Here is a 22,260-nt window from a genome sequence, read left to right on the forward strand (position 1 = left end):
GGGCAGGTAGTTTGCCCCCGGTGATGCGTTGTGCAGACCTCACTACCCTCTGGAGAGCCTTCCGGTTGTGGGCGGGGCAGTTGCCGTACCAGGTGGTGATACAGCTCAACAGGATGCTCTCGATTGTGCATCTGTAAAAGTTTGCGAGGGTTTTCGATGACAAGCCAAAATTCTTCAGCCTCCTGAGGTTGTAGAGGCGCTGTTGCGCCTTCTTCACCACGCTGTCTGTGTGGGTGGACCATATCAGTTTGTTCCTGATGTGTACGCCGAGGAACTTAAAACTCTCCACCCTCTCCACTACTGTCCCGTCGATGTGGATAGGGGGGTGCTCCCTCTGCTGTTTCCTGAAGTCCACGATCATCTCCTTTGTTTTGTTGACGTTGAGTGAGAGGTTATTTTCCTGACACCACACACTGAGTGCCCTGACCTCCTCCCTGTAGCCTCTCATCGTTGTTGGTAATCAAGCCTACCACTGTAGTGTCGTCTGCAAACTTGATGATTGAGTTGGAGGCGTGCATGGCCACGCAGTCATGGGTAAACAGGGAGTATTCTATTTTTATTTTTTAATGATCCTTTATTTAAGTAATTAAGTCAGTTAAGAACAAATTCACATTTACAATAACGGCCTACCTGGACAACGCTGGGACAATTGTGCGCCGCCCTATTGGACTCCCGATCACAGCTGGTTGTGATACAGCCTGGATTCGAACCATGGGGTCTGTAGGTGACGCCTCAAGCACTGAGATGCAGTGCCTTAGACCCCTGCGCCATTCTGGATCCCATGTTAGGAGTACAGGAGGGGATTGAGCACGTGGGGCCCCAGTGTTGAGGATCAGGGAATAACTACACTGTTTTGTATTCGGCCATATTCCCAGTCACCTTGCCATGGTTAAAAGCGGTGGTTCGCGCTTTCAGTTTTGCGTGAATACCGCCATCTATCCACAGTGTCTGGTTAGGGTAGGTTTTAATAGTCACAGTGGGTACAACATCTCCTATACACTTCCTTATAAACTCAGGAAGAGTTTATGACTTTTTGAGTTTATGAGTACAATATGTTACAAATTTACAAAACATATGATATGTTACAAATTCCAATTTGTTGTGGCTAACGTTAGCTATGTGGCTAATGCTAATGTTAGCTAGGTTGCTAATGTTAGCCAGGTTAGGAAACGGGGATACCTAGTCAGTTGTACAACTAAACTGAAATGTGTCTTCCGCATTTAACCCTCTAAATCAGAGAGGTGCGGGGGGGGGGGGGCTGCCTTAATTGACTTTGGCCCACGGGGAACAGTGGATTAACTGCCATGCTCAGGGGGCAGAACCACATATTTTTACCTTGGGGATTCGATCCAGCAACCTTCTCTGTCACAGGCCGAAAACTCCTACATGTCATAGGGTTAATGGTTAAGTTTAAGGTTAGGAGTTAGTTTAGGGTTAATGCTTAAGGTTAAGGTTAGGAGTTAGTTTAGGGTTAACATGCTAAGAAGTATCAAGTAGTTGCAAAATTGCTCAAATGCTAAAGTTGTCCTTGATGAGATTCAAACCTGCAACCTTTGGGTTGCTAGATGTTTGCGTTGTACACACAAATCCACACCAATCCATCCAAACAACATCCAAATCCTGCAACTCAGGGTCCATACAGGTCGTATGATTCTGTTTGTTTTGAACTCCAGAGAAGTAACATGACATAATATCTCTAGTTGCTATTGGCTGCTAACATGAATGACTTTCAGCTAAAAATCCAGGTGTTAAAACACAGTTTATTTTTGTATGTTGCATTTTGAAAATGCATGGCTGTAGTGACCAATCATTCAGATATACACTAGACGACAGACAGGGCGCTGTTTTGAAACCACCGCGCCTCCATCTTAGCACTCCCCCACCAGTGTAAAAAAATAAATATTTTAGAAGCTATAAAAAAAAAAATGCATTTATTAATGTCTACTTATGTTTTTGCCAGGTTTATTCTATTACAGACAATTGAAAGCCTATGTATATTTTTTATTAAATATATAAAAAAAACATTTTCCGTCAAGTATAATTTTTAATGAAAGTTTACTGTCTTCAAAACAACAAGAAAATACTTTAATACATGTAATTTTGTCCTTGAAACATTTCATTGAAATACTGTGGAATTCCATTCATTCCCATGGAGGACTGCTTCTTCTGGGGAGCACCAATATGGCCGACCTGTGGCTTCAAAACCTCGCAAATACATGGCATCAGCAATCCAGGGTTTATATACATCATTTGGGGGACACAATCTTGAACCAACGGTCCCGGGTCAAATAGCTTGAGAACCGCTGCTTTACTGTACTATACTATCATGTCCAAACTTGTGAAACATAGACACCTACGATTGGTTCAGATTAGATCTGGTCCGAACCAATCAAATTTGGTCATGTTTAGGGGCCGAGCTCATTAGAATAATAGCCAGTGTGTAGAATAATACCCAAATATGCAAAGGAGAGTATTGCATATTTCTACCTTTGTGTATCTATTTAGGATACATCACCATGATGAGAATGACATTCATATTCAGAATTATGCATTTCTGTGTAGTACAGATCAGGGACCCATGATGAAATTCTGTTACCTCAATTCTGTTACCCAGATGTAAATCCACTTCACCTACTGTAGTTCAATAACCAAAATAAAAAATGTCAAACTCAACGTGTGATGTCATAGCTGATGTCACGGTTGTCGAAAGGAGGAGCGGACCAAAGTGCAGCGTGTGTGTCGCTCCACATTTTATTTACACTGTGAAACTATGCAATACATAGATAAACTGAATGACAAAAACAACAAACCGTGACGCAGAGGTGAAACATACACTGACTCAAAGATAATCTCCCACAAACCCAGGTGGGGTAAAAAAAACCTACTTAAGTATGATCTCCAATTAGAGACAACGAGGACCAGCTGCCTCTAATTGGAGATCATCCCAAACAAAACCCCAACATAGAAATACAAAACTAGAACCTGAACATAGAAATACAAAACATAGAATAACCCTGACCTACTCTACCCTAGAAAATATCATCTTTCTATGGGCAGGACATGACAGCTGACACGTCATTCTTTTCTTCAGACATCTTTGAATCTTAATTCGGAGAAGATATTTATCAGAGTTTTGATAAAAACGTGGTCGCATAAAAACTACAGAGGGAAATTTTACCGTAATTCTGTTATCAAACTTTGCATCTTCACTGTTCTTCTAGTAAATGTGTTTTTGGTGACATATTCTGTGTATATTGTTCAAAGTCATCCTTGTGCATAGAGTTATATGGTTTGTTAAACTTTGAAATCAATGTTGTTGTTTTTTTGGTGAAATAAGTAAGTCTGCTTAATTCCTTCAGCTTGTGATTTCCCACATCACTCTGCTCTCTCCAATATGCATCATAAGTTTATTAAAATTCCATTTGAATATAACAAGCAGCACTTTTTTTTGTTGTTTCTACAATCATTGTGACGAGTCGGGAAAGCCTTACTAAGGCACTTATAGCAAACACATTCTAGACTAGTAAGCAGCATCGCAACGTTGTTTTCACATCATTTCAAAACCTTTTTTTTCTCTCAGTGTAACGATGCTGAATCAACGTGCAAAATGTCATCAACGTAAAGAAATAATTGTTTTCATGGGACTTTAGAAAGCCTCCTATACATTCTTATAACCAATAAAGCATTGGACCTTGAAGTGTTACCAGCTCTTTCATACATTAGGCTTCAAAAGGAATGGTTCTGAATCTGATTGATTGATCTGATCAGTCGAAGGTCTCTTTACTTGGTCAGCAAGTAAAGAGTTGGGAATTGTGGTTGATGGATCGTGAGCCTCTCACTCCAACTGGTACCTTCCTCATATCCATGTAGGTTGAATTAATGTTCCCTCTTCCCGTCTGAAAATACAGAAAATATCAACTGTGTCAACTTGAACCTTTTGGCATTTACCCTTTTAGACTTGAATGATAAAATAGGATCGTTATTTAATGATAGGGCGTAGCTAACATGGATAATTAGTGTTCCTAAACCAGGAGGAAAGATTTTAACAAGAAGTTAGATCACATTGTTGACAAGTTGTGACAACGTTGGAAGCATGTGTATTGAATATTCTCACCGTAGGTTGGGTCTGATTAGGCTGAGGAAACAAATTAGAACAGAAATATGATTATTTTAACATATTCATTATTTTGTTTTGAAGATTATGTACAGAATTGTCCAATATATTGGCTTCAATTATGTGCTTTTATAACTGTGCAATTACATTGCCTTTGAAAAGTATTCAGACACCTTGACTTTTTCAATGTTTTGTTAGGTTATAGCCCAATGCTAAAATTGATTAAATTGTTACTTTTCCTCATCAATCTACACACAATGCCCCATAACAACGTAGCAAAAACAGTTTTTTTTGAATTTTTGCTAAAAAACAGAAATCTCACATTTACATAAGTATTCAGACCCTTTACTCAGTACTTTGTTGAAGCACCTTTGGCAGCGATTACAGCCTCGAGTCTTCTTGGGTATGACGCTACAAGCTTGGCACACCTGTATTTGGAGAGTTTCTCCCATTCTTCTCTGAAGATCCTCTCAAGCTCTGTCAGGTTGGATGGGGAGCATCGCTGCACAGCTATTTTCAGGACTCTAGAGATGTTCGATCAGGTTCAAGTCCAGGCTCTGGCTGGGCCACTCAAGAACGTTCAGAGACTTGTCCCGAAGCCACTCCTGCGTTGTCTTGGCTGTGTGCTTAGGGTCGTTGTCCTGTTAGAAGGTGAACCTTCACCCCAGTCTGAGGTCCTGAGCGCTCTGGAGCAGGTTTTCATCAAGGATCTCTCTGTACTTTGCTCCATTCATCTTTCCCTCGATCCTGACTTGTCTCCCAGTCCCTGCCGTTGAAAAACATATCCACAGCACTGATGCCGCCACCAGCATGCTTCACTGTAGGGATGGTGCCAGGTTTCCTCCAGATGTGACACTTGGCATTCAGGCCAAAGAGTTCAATCTGGTTTCATCAGACCAGAGAATCTTGTTTCTTATGGTCTGAGAGTCCTTTAGGTGCCTTTTGGCAAACTCCAAGCGGGCTGTCATGTGCCTTTACCTGAGTAGTGGCTTCTGCCTGGCCACTCTGCCATAAAGGCCTGATTGGTGGAGTGCTGCAAGGTTCTCCCGGGTTCTTGGTCACCTCCCTGCCCAAGGCCCCTCTCCCCCGATTGCTCAGTTTAGCCGGGCGGCCAGCTCTTGGAAAAGTCTTGGTGGTTCCCAAACATCTTCCATTTAAGAATGATGGAGGCCACTGTGTTCTTGGGGACCTTCAATGCTGCAGACATTTTTTGGTACCCTTTCCCAGATGTGTGCCTCAACACAATCCTTTTACATTTTTTTTTAAAGAACAAGTCAGTTAAGAACAAATTCTTATTTACAATGATGGCCTACCGGGGAACAGTGGGTTTAACTGCCTTGTTCAGGGGCAGAACGACAGATTTTTACCTTGTCAGCTCGGGGATTCGATCTACCAACCTTTCGGTTACTGGCCCAACGCTCTAACCACTAGGCTACCTGCTACCCCCACGAATCATGTCCAATCAATTGAATTTACCACAGCTGGACTCCATTGAAGCTGTAGAAACATCTCAAGGATGATCAATGGAAACAGGATGCAGCTGAGCTCAATTTCAAGTCTCATAGCAAAAGGTCTGAATACTTATGTAAATAAGATATTTCTGTGTTTTATTTTTTATAAAACTGTTTTCACTTTGTCATTATGGGGTATTGTGTCAATTTTAGAATAAGGCTGTAACATAACAAAATAAGTCAAGAGGTCTGAATACTTTCTGAAGGCACTGTATATGTTTCTCACTGCAACAACTTGAACTCAGTGTAAGCGCTTTAGGTTGTGCCAGCACTTCCAACATTAATGGGCAGTTTCCCGGACACAGATTGAGCCTAGTCCAAGACCGTAATCTGTTTCCAGGAAACCAGTCCTATATTGTTTGGACTCAAATCTGATCTCTCATTTTTTTTAAAAAAAGGATCCAAACCTGCATGGGGACGTATGTCAGTGAATCATACAGCTCCTCAGATCGAAGGACCTGGAAAGAATGACCCCAAAACACTAGAGATCAGAGAAGTAAACAAAAGAAAAGTCCGGTGCTTGGCAACGAATAACATTAAGGAAGAGAAACTCCTATCTTCACAAACATAGCTTGAAATAATGATGGCTTTGACATGAATACTATATAAAGTGTTCCTAACACAAGTTGTACTTGAAGCCTGTTGATTGTTTTCCTCTCCTGACATTTTCAATCAGCCAATCAGCTGTGTATATTATAATGAGCCTGACCCTCAGCCTGATATAGAAGAAGGTGATGGTGAAGCTGTAGAAGCAGAGGAACACAGACAGGCCAATCACAATCCACTTCAGTTGGTCAATCAGCTCAGCCTCAGGAGACGCAGGTAGAGGAGGTAGAGGGGAAGGAGCATCTCCTGCTAGTCCTGGGAACAGACAGTCAAAAACATGAAATATGTTAAACACAACCTTTTCCGGGAAAACGTAAAGTATAGCAAACACAACAGAGGAGGAAATGGAGTTTAGACATGATAAAATACATTATCATAATACATTATGAAGTACTTCATGGAATATCTAGAAACTACCGTTATCATAATACATTATGAAGTATTTCCTGGAATATCTAGAAACTACCATTATCATAATATATTATTATTATTATTTAAAAAAGATATATATATTTCACCTTTATTTAAATAGGCCATAGTGGCGAAATAATTACAATTTAGCATTAACACTGGAGTGATAGATGTGTAGATGATGATGTGCAAGTAGAGATACTAGAGTGCAAAAGAGCAAGAAGATAAATAACAATATGGGGATGAGGTAGTTCGGTGTGCTATTTACAGATGGGCTGTGTACAGGTACAGTGATCAGTAAGCTGCTCTGATAGCTGATGCTTGAAGTTAGAGAGGGAGATATAAGACTCCAGCTTCAGTGATTTTTGCAATTTGTTCCAGTCATTGGCAGCAGAGAACTGGAAGGAAAGGCGGCCAAATGAGGTGTTGACTTTGGGGATGACCAGTGAAATATACCTGCTGGAGCACGTGCTACGAGTGGGTATGGCTGCAAACTTTCTACTTTTAAACTCGGACAAAACAGAGATGCTTGTTCTAGGTCCCAAGAAACAAAGAGATCTTCTGTTGAATCTGGTAATTAATCTGGATGGTTGTACAGTCGTCACAAATAAAACTGTGAAGGACCTCGGCGTTACTCTGGGCCCTGATCTCTCTTTTGAAGAACATATCAAGACTGTTTCAAGGACAGCTTTTTTCCATCTACGTAACATTGCAAAAATCTGAAACTTTCTGTCCAAAAATGACGCAGAAAAATTAATCCATGCTTTTGTTACTTCTAGGCTGGACTACTGCAATGCTCTACTTTCCGGCTACCCGGATAAAGCACTAAACAAACTTCAGTTAGTGCTAAATACGGCTGCTAGAATCCTGACTAGAACCAAAAAATTTGATCATATTACTCTAGTGCTAGCCTCCCTACACTGGCTTCCTGTTAAGGCAAGGGCTGATTTCAAGGTTTTACTGCTAACCTACAAAGCATTACATGGGCTTGCTCCTACCTATCTTTCCGATTTGGTCCTGCCGTACATACCTACACGTACGCTACGGTCACAAGACGCAGGCCTCCTAATTGTCCCAAGAATTTCTAAGCAAACGGCTGGAGGTAGGGCTTTCTCCTATAGAGCTCCATTTTTATGGAATGGTCTGCCTACCAATGTGAGAGACGCAGACTCAGTCTCAACCTTTAAGTCTTTACTGAAGACTTATCTCTTCAGTAGGTCCTATGATTAAGTATAGTCTGGCCCAGGAGTGTGAAGGTGAACGGAAAGGCTGGAGCAACGAACCGCCCTTGCTGTCTCTGCCTTGTCGGTTCCCCTCTTTCCACTGGGATTCTCTGCCTCTAACCCTTTTACAGGGGCTGAGTCACTGGCTTACTGGTGTTCTTCCATGCCGTCCATGGGAGGGGTGCGTCACTTGAGTGGGTTGAGTCACTGACGTGGCGTTCCTGTCTGGGTTGGCGCCCCCCTTGGGTTGTGCCGTGGCGGAGATCTTTGTGGGCTATACTCGGCCTTGTCTTAGGACGGTAAGTTGGTGGTTGGAGACATCCCTCTAGTGGTGTGGGGGCTGTGCTTTGGCAAAGTGGGTGGGGTTATATCCTGCCTGTTTGGCCCTGTCCGGGGGTATCATCGGATGGGGCCACAGTGTCTTCTGATCCCTCCTGTCTCAGCCTCCAGTATTTATGCTGCAGTAGTTTATGTGTCGGGGGGCTAGGGTCAGTCTGTTACATCTGGAGTATTTCTCTTGTCTTATCCGGTGTCCTGTGTGAATTTAAATATGCTCTCTCTAATTCTCTCTTTCTCTCTTTCTGTCTTTCTCTCGGAGGACCTGAGCCCTAGGACCATGCCTCAGGACTACCTGGTATGATGACTCCTTGCTGTCCCCAGTCCACCTGGCCGTGCTGCTGCTCCAGTTTCAACTGTTCCCCCTGCGGCTATGGAACCCTGACCTGTTCACCGGACGTGCTTGTTGCACCCTCGACAACTACTATGATTATTATTATTTGACCATGCTGGTCATTTATGAACATTTTAACATCTTGACCATGTTCTGTTATAATATCCACCCTGCACAGCCAGAAGAGGACTGGCCACCCCTCATAGCCTGGTTCCTCTCTAGGTTTCTTCCTAGGTTTTTGGCCTTTCTAGGGAGTTTTTCCTAGGGAGTTTTTCCTAGCCATCGTGCTTCTTTCACATGCATTGCTTGCTGTTTGGGGTTTTAGGCGGGGTTTCTGTACAGCACTTTGAGATATCAGCTGATGTACGAAGGGCTATATAAATACATTTGATTTGATTTGGTGTTGCTATGGTGACCAGTGAGCTGAGATAAGGCGGGGCTTTACCTAGCAAAGACTTATAGATGACCTGGAGCATGTGGGCTTGGCGACGAATATGTAGCAAAGGCCAACGAGAGCATACAGTTATGAAACTAATAGCAGTAAATACATTTAATTTTGATTTATGTAAATAATATTTTAGTGACGAATCCTTCTCAGGAGGGCTGTAAGGCAGATACGTTAGGACTATTAATGTTTTTGGCAGAACAGGGACACAAAGTAAGAAAGAAGAAGTTGCGGTCTATGGAAAAGGGAAGTTATCTATCTTGGACATACCATACCACAGGAAGGGAAAACACTTAACTCTACCAGAAAAGCAGCCATTTTAGAAGTACCTAAACCACTTACTAAGAAACAGATGATGAGTTTTCTTGGAATTATTAACTATTGTCGTGCGTGGATATCTCACTTTGCATTACATACCGGAAAGCTCAGTGGTAGTTGATATATGGTAAAGCTATGGCAGCCAGAGATAAGATAGAATGGACTAGGAAAGCAGATGCAGAAGCAAAACAGGCAGGTGTTAAACCGCAAGCTGTCAACACAGCAATTCTTAAAAGAGGAAGTAAACATAGACATAGCTATATTAAAAATGGCAGTCCAGAGCTCCAATGAAAGAGATTGCGAAATAGTAAAAGTTAGGAGCTGTCTATACAGAGGGGATTTGGTACAAGGATAAGTTACCCATACTACCTAAGTCATTGTTTAGATATGCGGCAAGATTGACACATGGGCAGAGCCATGTGTCAACAGGGGGATAGTAGAGCAGGTGGTAGAGTATGTTAGGAAACACTTTGTGGCCTATTGGATAACAAACTACTTAAAACATTTTTTATAATAGATAAGTATATTAACCTCTATGGGCTAGGTGGGACGCTAGCGTGCCACCCGTGGTGCACTCCATCAACAGCAGGTGCATTTCAAGAGCGGCAAATTTGAATCCAAATAAATGTCAAAATTCAAATTTTTCAAACATACAACTATTTTACACCCTTTGAAAGATAAACATCTCCTTAATCTAACCACGTTTTACGATTTCAAAAAGGTTTTACGGCGAAAGCATAAATTTAGAGTATGTTAGGACTGTACATTTACAAGAGTTGTGTGTAATGTTTTGTCAATTCAAAGACAGGGTCACCAAAACCATAAAACCAGCTAAAATGATGCACTAACCTTTTACAATCTCCATCAGATGACACTCCTAGGACATTATGTTAGACAATGCATGCATTTTTAGTTCTATCAAGTTCATATTTATATCCAAAAACAGCGTTTTACTATGGCATTGATGTTGAGGAAATCGTTTCCCTCCAATAACCGGCAGTCAAGTCAGCGTCACAAATTAAATAATTAAAATTAGAAAACATTGGTAAAATATTATATTGTCATTTAAAGAATTATAGATTTACATCTCTTGAACGCAATCAACTTGCCAGATTTAAAAATAACCTTACTGGGAAATCACACTTTGCAATAATCTGAGCACTGCGCCCAGAAAAATACGCGTTGCGATACAGACTAGACGTCATGTTGGGGAGATCTAAAATCGAAAATACTATGTAAATAATCCATTACCTTTGATTCTCTTCATCAGATGTCACTTCCAGGTATCACAGGTCCATAACGAATGTAGTTTTGTTCAAAAAAGCTCATCATTTATGTCCAAAAATCTCCATCTTGTTAGCACATGATCTAAGCCAGCCGGACTTCTCGTCATGAACGAGGGGAAAAAATATATTTACGTTCGTTCAAACATGTCAAACGTTGTATAGCATAAATCATTAGGGCCTTTTTTAACCAGAACATGAATAATATTCAAGGTGGACGAATGCATACTCTTTTATAACGTATTGGAACGAGGGTACCCAACATGAACTCGCGCGCCAGGTGTCTAATGGGACATCATCGTTCCATGGCTCTTGTTCGGTCAGATCTCCCTCCAGAAGACTCAAAACACTTTGTAAAGGCTGGTGACATCTAGTGGAAGTAATAGGAAGTGCCAAAATATTCCTCAGCCCCTGTGTTTTTCAATGGGATAGGTTTAAAGGTAATACAACACATCAGGTATCCACTTCCTGTCAGAAAATGTCTCAGGGTTTTGCCTGCCAAATGAGTTCTGTTATACTCACAGACACCATTCAAACAGTTTTAGAAACTTTAGAGTGTTTTCTATCCATATATAATAAGTATATGCATATTCTAGTTACTGGGTAGGATTAGTAACCAGATTAAATCGGGTAAAAAAAATTTATCCAGACGTGCAAATGCTGCCCCCTAGCCCTAACAGGTTAAATGGGTAGAAGCATTCCCAACTTACTTGGAGGATACGATTAGGGTAGCTAAAATATTAGGTCCAGATATTATCCCTAGAGTTGGTTTACTAGGATCTATCTCTTTAAATAATGTATTACATTTTAGCTGATCAGGTAAACCATATAGAATGCCAGAGTTAGGAACACTAGAACATTTAGACATAGAAGTTGAAGATATACTAGCAGAACACATGAGAAGACTGTTTGTTAATCTTACATCTAGACGTTCCGCTAGCGGAACACCTGCTCCAATATCCAATGATGGGCGTGGCGCGAAATACAAACTCCTCTAAAATACAAAAACTTCAATTTTTCAAACATATGACTATTTCACAGCATTTTAAAGACAAGACTCTCCTTTATCTAACCACACTGTCCGATTTCAAAAAGGCTTTACAACGGCAGTATTGACACGGCTGGATAAAAAACATACCCGATTTAATCTGGTTACCACTCCTACCCAGTAACTAGAATATGCATATACTTATTACATATGGATAGAAAACACCCTAAATTTTCTAAAACTGTTTGAATGGTGTCTGTGAGTATAACAGAACTCAAATGGCAGGTCAAAACCTGAGAGATTCCTTTACAGGAAGTGGCCTGTCTGACCATTTCTTGAACTTCTTTTCCATCTCTATCATTTACTAAGGATCTCTGCTCTAACGTGACACTTCCCACGTCGTCCATAGGCGCTCAGAGCCCGGGAAAAAACAGAATGTCGTCATTCCAGCCCCAGGCTGAAACACATTATCGCCTTTCTCAAGTGGCCGATCAAGGGACACTGGGCTTATGCGCATGACCCGACCGCCCCCGCCTTTGGGATTTTTTTCCTCTGTTTGCCGAAAAGGAGATTCCCTGTCGGAATATTATCGCTTTTCTACGAGAAAAATGTCGTAAAAATTGATTTTAAACAGCGGTTGACATGCTTCGAAGTACGGTAATGGAATATTTAGAATTTTATTGTCACGAATTGCGCCATGCGCGCGACACTTCTTTACTATTTCGGATAGTGTCTGGAACGCATACGAACAAAACGCCGCTATTCGGATATAACGATGGATTATTTTGGACCAAACCAACATTTGTTATTGAAGTAGCAGTCCTGGGTGTGCATTCTGACGAAGACAACAAAAGGTAATCAAACTTTTATAATAGTAAATATGATTATGGTGAGTGCTAAACTTGCCGGGTGTCTAAATAGCGAGCCCGTGATGCCTGGGCTATGTACTTAGAATATTGCAAAATGTGCTTTCACCAAAAAGCTATTTTAAAATCGGACATATCGACTGCATAGAGGAGGTCTGTATCTATAATTCTTAAAATAATTGTTATGCTTTTTGTGAACGTTTTATCGTGAGTAATTTAGTAAAATGTTAGCGAATTCCCCGGAAGTTTGCGGGGGGTATGCTAGTTCTGAACGTCACATGCTAATGTAAAAAGCTGGTTTTTGATATAAATATGAACTTGATTGAACAAAACATGCATGTATTGTATAACATAATGTCCTAGGGTTGTCATCTGATGAAGATCATCAAAGGTGAGTGCTGCATTTAGCTGTCTTCTGGGTTTTGGTGACATTATATGCTGGCTTGAAAAATGGGTGTCTGATTATTTCTGGCTTGGTACTCTGCTGACATAATCTAATGTTTTGCTTTCGTTGTAAAGCCTTTTTGAAATCGGACAGTGTGGTTAGATTAACGAGAGTCTTGTCTTTAAATAGCTGTAAAATAGTCATATGTTTGAGAAATTGAAGTAATAGGATTTTTAAGGTTTTAAAAATCGCGCCACAGGCTGCCAGTGGCTGTTACGTAGGTGGGACGCAAGCGTCCCACCTAGCCCATAGAGGTTAACAGACAACTTGTGACCACTGTGAAACTAATAACAGGAAAGAGGTCTCCCCACCCAGGGAGGGGAGAAACCATTGGGCTTGCAGTAGATTATGTAACATGTTGCAGGATATGATAAGCAATGTATGTGTTGGAGAAGACTGGTAAATATGCATTGGCAGCGTTAGAGAAGAGGAGGGGCATTTATAAGGGGTGTGACATATGGTATAACCAAACGTGTGAGGTATAAAAGGCTATGTACATTGTTTGATATTTAGAGCCCTCGTGAATAAACATTACGATCATTGTAAGCTGGGTCTCCGTCTGTTTCATTCAACCGGAATCTTTCACATTCTGGGTTACAGACTGAGTAGTTTAATTGAATTTCAGTTTAAGAACATTGAGAACTTAATTCTCCTAACAATAGTACAGGTTTCAGTGATGGGTAGTATATGGGGCTTTGGTGACAAAATGGATGGCACTGTGATAGACTACATCCAATTTGCTGAGTAGAGTGTTGGAGGCTATTTTGTAAATGACATCGCCGAAGTCAAGGATCGGTAGGATAGTCAGTTTTACGAGGGTAAGTTTGGCGGCGTGAGTGAAGGAGGCTTTGTTTGCGAAATAGGAAGCCAATTCTAGATTTAATTTTGGATTGGAGATGTTTGTTGTGAGTCTGGAAGGAGAGTTTACAGTCTATCCAGACACCTAGGTATTTGTAGTTGTCCACATATTCTAAGTCAGAACCGTCCAGAGTAGTGATGCTATACAGACAGGCTGGCGGGTGCGGGCAACAATCGGTTGAAGAGCATGCATTTCGTTTTACTAGTATTTGAAAGCAGTTGGAGGCCACGGAAGGAGTGTTGTATGGCATTGAAGCTCTTTATGAAGTATGTGGTCCTGTGTGGCTCAGTTGGTAGAGCATGGTGTTTGCAACACCAGGGTTGTGGGTTTGATTCCCACGGGGGACCAGTACGGAGGAAAAAAATATATATAATAAATGTATGAAATGTATGTAGTCACTACTGTAAGTCGCTCTGGATAAGAGCATCTGCTAAATGACTAAAATGTAAAAGTACTTCATGAATATCTAGAAACTACCATTATCATAATACATTATGAAGTACTTCATGGAATATCTAGACACCACCATTTTCATAATACATTATGAAGTATTTCATGGAATATCTAGAAACTACCATTATCATAATACATTATCAAGTACTTCATGGAATATCTAGAAACGACCATTATCATAATACATTATGAAGTACTTCATGGAATATCTAGAAACTACCATTATCATAATACATTATGAAGTACTTCATGGAATATCTAGAAACTACCATTATCACAATACATTATGAAGTACTTCATGGAACATCTATACACTACCATTATCATAATACATTATGAAGTACTTCATGGAATATCTAGAAACTACCATTATCATAATACATTATGAAGTACTTCATGGAATATCTATACACTACCATATGCCAGTCAGACTGCAGTAATTCCTACTGGATTTGTATTGATAAATTATGCAATCACTATCAAATGCAATATTTAGTTACATACTGTAACCTGCTGTACATCACATGCATCATTTGAACTTTCTAAACATATAACACAGGTAATCAATCTAAGGCTTGTGTCCCAAGTGGAACCCTATAGTGTATGGTTCACTAATTTAGACCAGATCCCTGGTCAAAAGTAGTGCACCCTAATATAGGTATTCCAGCATTTGGGACGTAACCTAAATGTACAAAGGAAATGTTCCACTAACCTGGCAGCAGTTTGGTGGAAGGGTTCCCCACTACAGTTTTGATGGGTTTCATGGTAATAGCAGATGACAATGAGAACTCGCACTGGAACAGACCACTGATGTCATCAGCCTTTAAGTTGTGTAATGTGAACTTGTACTGGTTCCGTGACACCTTCATGTAGGTGCAGTCAGCCATCTGACTGTTATTTACCTAATAATAATAATAATAATAATAATAATAATACATTTCATTTACAGAGGAATCTCAATACTCTACATAGGCAGAAACTAAACAAAAAAAACCAAAACAATAAAGACAAAAAATACAAAGTTATAAAGTCATAAATTAATAAAGTTATAAAGTCATAAAGTCATAAATTAATAAAGTTATAAAGTCATAAAGTCATAAATTAATAAAGTTATAAAGTCATAAAGTCATAAATTAATAAAGTTATAAAGTCAAATTAATAAAGTTATAAAGTCATAAATTAATAAAGTTATAAAGTCATAAAGTTATAAAGTCATAAAGTCATAAATTAATAAAGTTATAAAGTCATACATTTATAAAGTTATAAAGTCATAAAGTCATACATTTATAAAGTTATAAAGTCATACATTTATAAAGTCATAAATGAATAAAGTCATAAAGTCATAAAGTCATAAATGAATAAAGTTATAAAGTCAAAGTCATAAATTAATAAAGTTATAAAGTCATAAAGTCATAAATTAATAAAGTTATAAAGTCATAAAGTCATACATTAATAAAGTCATAAAGTCATAAAGTCATACATTAATAAAGTCATAAAGTCAAAAATTAATAAAGTTATAAAGTCATAAATTAATTAAGTTATAAAGTCAAAGTCATAAATGAATACATTTATAAAGTTATAAAGTCATAAATTAATAAAGTCATAAAGTCATACAGTTGAATTAAATTGAATTGAATTAAAGAATCAAGGGTTGGTCTGTAGAAGGAGCGTCTTTCAGATGGTCAGGGAGGGCATTCCATAGGCGAGGAGAAAGGGAGCAGAGTACTCGGTCCCCCCTATGGTCTGGACACCTGTCATGGGGACTTGAAGCAGTGGGGAAGTGGCTGGAGCGGAGTGTGTGAGGTGGCTCACCTGACAAACCATGGTAACATCAGAGTTATTGAGTCTGTTCAGCCTGGCGTCAATAACAAAGAGCCCATCTGGGTTTGTGTGACTACAGGTGATGGAGACAGTACCGTCGGGGTTAAGTGTTCGATTCACAGGCTGCATCACCTGAATCCCTGGGAGGGGAGACAGTCAGAGTGAAACGAGAAGAGAGAAGATAACACACTGTAGAATCTCAACGGAAAGTCATTTGTTTGAGGAAACGTGGGACTTTTGTCTCACAATAACAAAAAAATGTATCCAATGGAAAACAATGGTATTTTAGACAGTCACATTTCTTGTGGACTTTTATCCCAGACAGGTTGAAGAGGAATAAACTTATAAACATTTCCATGACTTTTAGAAATACAATCTCTATTTTCTAAAAATGAATGACATTACTAACATGATATATATATATATAGTATATAATGAAACATAAGGTAGAGATCTCACCGTGGCTGGGACAGAGAAGGGTAAAGAACCAGGCAACTACAGAGATGATTCTCATTTCAACTCTTTTTCTTACTGAGTTTTAACCTTTAGCTAGCTGAGTCTAACTCTGACAGACACCAAATGAACAGTGATGACTAGAGGGGAAATCTCTCCTCATAACGCTCTAGCTCTCCTCCTATCGCTGGGCTTTAAATGGGTTTACTTGTCTGTCATTGGGAGTATCACAGACACTAAGTGGTAAAGTGGGTTAAAGTATAGATTGATATCGACTAAAAGACCACAATGGATAATCTTTCTAGTTGTTTTTTTTGTGTTTTTTTTGCCCAAGAGTTTTGATTTAGTACATATGGAAATATGGATTTGCATTCCCATTAGAATAGATGGAGTTAGCTTAACAGATTCCTTACCAGTGGCACAGTTGTGTTTTTGCTGTTGTTAGCAGACTAATAGGCTCCACTAAATACAGTAATTACAGCACCATATCTTAGTTAGTTATTAAATGGACACATTATCCTTTTCTCCATTGACCGTCGTTTTGTTACAGGCCATGTAAATCTGCTGTACCGGCATGTTTACGGACATTTTCTGTTATCAGAAAAAAGGAAAAAAGCCTTTTGATTTCTGACTAGGTGAGCCATATCAGTGGTTACTGTTAATGCCACATCCTGTTGTGTTCAGTATTTTTCTCTGAAGTCTGTCACTAGAACCTAGACCTAAGTCAGTCAGCAGTAAAGAGGCTGGGAACTGCGACCCAAATGGCATCCTATTCCCTACATAAGGTGCCATGGGGCTCTGGTCAAAAGTAGTGCACTATGTAAGGGAATAGGGTGCTACGGCCCATAGGGCTCTGGTCTAAAGTAGTGCACTATGTAAGGGAATAGGGTGCTACGGCCCATAGGGCTCTGGTCTAAAGTAGTGCACTATGTAAGGGAATAGGGTGCCATTTGGGACGCAGCCTAGCTGTAAAGGCGTGGTAGTCTCTAGAAGAAGAGGCCTCCTGTAGGGCACGCCTGGGTTCAAATACTATTTGAGATCTTTCAAATACTTTTTAAGTGTTAGCTCTAGCCTGCCTGGAGTAGCAGGTGGATGGTGTTTGCGCATATAGGAACTGCCTGCTGGTTCCATTGTAACTGTCAAGCAGCCAATCAAACCCAGCTAAAGCATTTGAAGTGATTTCAAATAGTGCTTGAACCCAGAGCTGCATGGGGCCCGATCCTGACATCCTGTTATTATGCTGTAAATGCACACACTGGAAACTGTGTCCCAAATGGCACCCTATTCGCTACCAAAGTGTCCTATAGGCCCTGGTTAGAAGCAGTGGACTATATAGGGAACAGAGTGTCAGTGGGGAAACTGCCAGATACTGGGAGATGGATTGATAATGAAGAAGCACTTTTGAGGTTTGATTCACTTTTCTTTCTTATTATTACTATATTAACAAAATAAAGACTGCATCAACTTAGAGGAATATTTTTAAGAAAATGTTGTTGTGGGGGTCAGCGGTCAGAGTTCTTGGCACCTGGTAATCTATAATGCCTTCCGAAAGTATTCATACCCCTCGAATGATTCCACATGTTGTTGTGCTACAAGCTAAAAAAAAAAAAACATTTACTCCCTAATGAAAAAGTGAAAATATGTTTTTAGAAATGTTTGCAAATTTTATTGAAAATTATTTAATTTTTGTTACAAAAATAAGTATTCAGACCCTTGAGTCAACACGTTAAATTCACCGTTGGCTGCGATTACAGCTGTGAGTATTTCTGAGTACGTATCGAAGCGCTTTACTCATCTTGATTGTACAATATTTGCACATTATTCTCTTTAAAATTCTTCAAGCTTTGTCAAGTTGGTTGTGATCATTGCTAGAAAGCCATTTTCAAGTATTGCCATAGATGTTCAAGACAATTTTAGTCAAAAATGGAGCTAGGCCACTCAGAAATATTACATGTATATGGTCTTGTGTTTTAGGTTATTGTCCTGCTGAAAGGTGGATTTGTCTCCCAGTGTCTGGTGGAAAGCAGACTAAACCAGGTTTTCCTTTAGGATTTTGCATGTGCTTAGCTCTATTCCATTTATTTTTATCCTGAAAAACTCCCTAGTCCTTGCCGATGACAAGCATACCAAGAACATGATGCAGCCACCACCAGAATGCATGTTTTGGAATATTTTTTTATTCTGTACAGGCTTCCTTCTTTTCACTCTGTCATTTAGGTTAGTATTGTGGAGTAACTCCGGCAACTGAGTAAGGAAGGACACCTATATTATTGTAGTGACAGGGTGCATTGATACACCATCCAAAGTGTAATTTATAACTGCACCATGTTCAAAGGATAATTCAAGGTCTGCTTTTTCATTTTTACCCATCTACCAATAGGTGCCCTTCTTTGCGAGGCACTGGAAAACTTCCCTGGTGTTTGTGGTTGAATCTGTGTTTGAAATTCGCTGCTCAACTGAGGGACCTTACAGATAATTGTATGTGTGGGGTACAGAGATGAGGTAGTCATTCATAAATCATGTTAAACACTATTATTGCTCACAGAGTGAGTCCAGGCAACAGTATAATGTGATTGTTAAGCAAATCTTTATTCCTGAACTTATTTAGGCTTACCATAACAAAGTTGAATAGGCATTGACTCAAGACCTTTCAGCTTCTAATTTTTAATTAATTGGTAAAAATGTCTAAAGACATAATTCCACTTTGACATTATGGTGTGTTGTGTGTAGGCCCAGTGACACATAATCTCAATTGAATCAATTTTAAATTCGGGCTGTAACAATAAAATGTGGAAAAAGTCATGGGGTGTGAATACATTCTGAAGGCCACTGTATCATGAATTGAATTACTGTAAGATTAAGGAATTACTCAGCTATACGGTTCTTAAAAAGACACACATTTTAGGATTTTGTGAGTGACGGGTAAATAAATACTTATAAAAGGGAAAACTAATTATAATAACTTACACATGTTTATTTTAATATTTCTCCAGCTGTTAATTTTAATATTTCTCCAGCTGTCGGCTGTCAATCCAGACAGCAAGAGATAACTCATCAAAGGCTGTCTTGAGTCTCGACCACAATATCAATATTGATCTTTATCGTGGTCTAGTGTTTTTTTTTTGTTGAGTTGGACAAAAGAAATCTCAGTAATGTGTAGTCATTTAATTGAAATGCCACCTAGATATTAGTGCTACTGGGGAAATCTCTGAGTAAGATCGTCGTCACACTCTGAGTGTTCAATAACCACTTGGCTATTCAACAAATCGTGTGTTTATAAGAAATTATTGTGACAAAGACGGAAATGATTGATCAAAAACAAAACAATTTATTCGAGGCTAGTCGTAGACTTGATTTTACTAGTCTGCAATTTCTTTATATTACAACACAATGAAACATATAGAATGGATTAAAAAATAATAATACATTTCTCCCCAAAAAAATTCTTCATTGGAAGTTACCATAATCAAATCTTCCGTCATTCTGTGATGTCATTGGTATTATTGCTTCAAATCTTCTCTTCCTCTGCAGAACCTAGAAGGTTAAATTACATTATTATATCTATTAATAAAATGGACATAAGAGTATCGACAGAAGTGACTCTTGTTATCAGGTTAATGTTGTTGTTGTTGCTCGTGAAGTGACTGATCGACGTTAAAGCAGAAGTTGTTCGTAAGAGCTCACCTGATGAACGAGGAGGATAGCAATTGCAGAGATTACTATTAATATGGTGGCAGCGGTCATTCCTGCTAAGGGTAGTCTGACTGATGTTTCTCCTGTTATATCATCTCTTCTCTGGGCCTCTGGGGTAAAGCACCCTGGTTCCTCTACAGAAATGCACCATGCACAATCTTAACAACAGTCATATCAGAATTCAATACGCGTATTGTTTTGAGAACTAGGGCTCAATCCTAACTTCAAATCTGCATCTTTAAACCCAACCCAAATTCTCACACAAATCACAATTGAATCAAAGCGTGGATTCAAAGTCCACTTGATAGGTAAGTGCATAATGTCTGTATGTATCATTAGCATTAAGCCTTTAGATCTATTTATCTCCCAATATACAGTAGCATTCAGTATTACCTGTTATATAGAGAAGGGTGCCATTCCCAAACGTCCTGAGGTACGGCGGAGGGTACAGGACTTCTATGGCACAGCGGTACAGGTCGGTGTCGTTACCCCGGAGACCAGAAATAGTCAGGTTCACCTTGCCTGGTCCTAACTGGCCTCGACAAGTCACCGTCGTCTCTCCCTCTCCCTCCGTCTGGAAGGCTGTATTTTTGTTGGTGAAGGAGGAGGTGCACACTTTCTGTTCTTCCTGCTCCCCGTACATCCCCCGATGCAGAGTGACCCTTAGCTCCTCCGGTTCATGTCTCCCCGTGTGGTGGTAGGAGCAGAACAACTCCACCTCACCACGATGACTCACCACACGGTACGGCTGGGAAACCTTCAGGGCTGGAAAGAGACGGTGAGAGAGGTGGGTAGAGAGAGAGAGAGAGAGAGAGAGAGAGAGAGAGAGGTCAGATTCACTCATTGCTGTTGCTGAGCTTGTATCCTATACAGCTCCACATCATCCAGAAGTAGAGGTCCACCTCCTAACACCTGAGGACCCAACAATGCAATACAACTAACAACTAACTCTGCATTGACTAAATCTAGTTCTTATTAAAGAAATGTCTTGTATCATCTTTAAAAAAAAAGGTACTCACCATTCCACACTGGGAGGTAAAGACCGAGACAGAGAAATGTCAACAGGTTGAGACTCATGATGATGATGAGAAGAAGTGTACCTCCAAAAAAAAAAAAAAATCTTCTGACTTTTATATTGCCAAGTCTTTCGGAAAGAGTCAGAGATTTTTTTGCGATGATCAACGACATAGAAAGCACATACGTGCTACACTACCAGTAATAGCAAACCACCAATTCAGGTGTACTGTTCATTATTCTGGTAAAATAGTTTCCATTGACAACGGAAATTATGCAAAGTGAACCTAAAGAGAAAAACACCCAGAGTAAAACACTGAAATGGTTTAGTCATAATGAAAATGCTGATTTGTGATATTTTAGCCCTTTTTTTTGTTGTTGACGTCATGCCAATGCGATTGAAACGTCTTCTGCGCTTCAGTGCGAACGCTGAGAACCAATGACGGAGTAGAGGAAGATTAATAGGGGGGTTACACCACTATTATGAAATGGGTCCCTATTTCCCACATGGGTCCTGGTCAAAGGTAGTGAGTGCCCTATTATTAAGGGAATATAGGTTGCCATTTGAATGAGGGATTATCCACCTATTTGCCAACGGCAATCTAAATATTTATTAAGTGTGCTTAGAGTATTGTGTTAAACTGCTCAGAGATGTGCAGTAGACAGGAGATTTAATAAGATTAAAAACTGTTTCCTGGAATAGGTTTGAAAACATCAAGGAGGCATCCCTAGTCCTTATATAGTGCACTACAAAGTCCTATAGACCCTGGTCAAATGGAGTGCACTACAAAGTCCTATAGACCCTGGTCAAATGGAGTGCACTACAAAGTCCTATAGACCCTGGTCAAATGGAGTGCACTACAAAGTCCTATAGACCCTGGTCAAATGGAGTGCACTACAAAGGCCTATAGACCCTGGTCAAATGGGGTGCACTACAGAGCCTTATAGACCCTGGTCAAAAGGAGTGCACTACAGAGGCCTATAGACCCTGGTCAAATGGAGTGCACTACAGAGCCTTATAGACCCTGGTCAAATGGAGTGCACTACAGAGGCCTATAGACCCTGGTCAAATGGAGTGCACTACAGA

General features: G+C 39.9%; 2 protein-coding genes across 3 annotated transcripts; both read right to left on the reverse strand.

The window, feature by feature from the left end:
* Nucleotides 1-1,734: 1,734 nt before the first annotated feature.
* On the reverse strand, nucleotides 1,735-16,671 carry si:ch211-67e16.3 (uncharacterized). 2 transcript variants are annotated; one of them, XM_045704926.1, is made up of 7 exons: nucleotides 16,473-16,671; nucleotides 16,005-16,153; nucleotides 14,905-15,094; nucleotides 6,335-6,486; nucleotides 6,033-6,083; nucleotides 4,115-4,135; nucleotides 1,735-3,896 (listed from the first exon to the last, which is right to left on the reverse strand). In XM_045704926.1, exons 1-7 carry the CDS (start codon nucleotides 16,525-16,527, stop codon nucleotides 3,789-3,791), a joined length of 726 nt encoding a protein of 241 aa, XP_045560882.1. In that variant the 5' UTR covers nucleotides 16,528-16,671; the 3' UTR covers nucleotides 1,735-3,788. The 2 variants fall into 2 exon arrangements, with proteins under 2 accessions (XP_045560882.1, XP_014021200.2); XM_014165725.2 differs by having other exon boundaries at nucleotides 16,005-16,145; nucleotides 16,473-16,624.
* A 3,100-nt stretch (nucleotides 16,672-19,771) lies between these two features.
* LOC106582536 (T-cell-specific surface glycoprotein CD28) lies at nucleotides 19,772-21,976 on the reverse strand. The gene is made up of 4 exons (XM_014165720.2): nucleotides 21,179-21,976; nucleotides 20,553-20,924; nucleotides 20,151-20,293; nucleotides 19,772-20,000 (listed from the first exon to the last, which is right to left on the reverse strand). Exons 1-4 carry the CDS (start codon nucleotides 21,345-21,347, stop codon nucleotides 19,914-19,916), a joined length of 771 nt encoding a protein of 256 aa, XP_014021195.1. The 5' UTR covers nucleotides 21,348-21,976; the 3' UTR covers nucleotides 19,772-19,913.
* Nucleotides 21,977-22,260: the final 284 nt, after the last annotated feature.

Source organism: Salmo salar, chromosome ssa21 (assembly GCF_905237065.1).
Source record: "Salmo salar chromosome ssa21, Ssal_v3.1, whole genome shotgun sequence".
NCBI classification, from domain to species: Eukaryota; Metazoa; Chordata; class Actinopteri; order Salmoniformes; family Salmonidae; genus Salmo; species Salmo salar.

Coding starts and splice junctions, on each gene's coding strand:
- LOC106582536 (XM_014165720.2), bottom strand. CDS start 21,347: ATGTCGTTGATCATCGCAAAAAAATCTCTGACTCTTTCCGAAAGACTT. Junction 20,294..20,552: donor CACCCTTCTCTATATAACAG/GTAATACTGAAT, acceptor GCATTTCTGTAG/AGGAACCAGGGTGCTTTACC. Junction 20,001..20,150: donor CTATCCTCCTCGTTCATCAG/GTGAGCTCTTAC, acceptor TTAACCTTCTAG/GTTCTGCAGAGGAAGAGAAG.
- si:ch211-67e16.3 (XM_045704926.1), bottom strand. CDS start 16,527: ATGAGAATCATCTCTGTAGTTGCCTGGTTCTTTACCCTTCTCTGTCCC. Junction 6,487..14,904: donor TTCCACCAAACTGCTGCCAG/GTTAGTGGAACA, acceptor GTCTGTTCCCAG/GACTAGCAGGAGATGCTCCT. Junction 3,897..4,114: donor CTAATCAGACCCAACCTACG/GTGAGAATATTC, acceptor CTGTATTTTCAG/ACGGGAAGAGGGAACATTAA.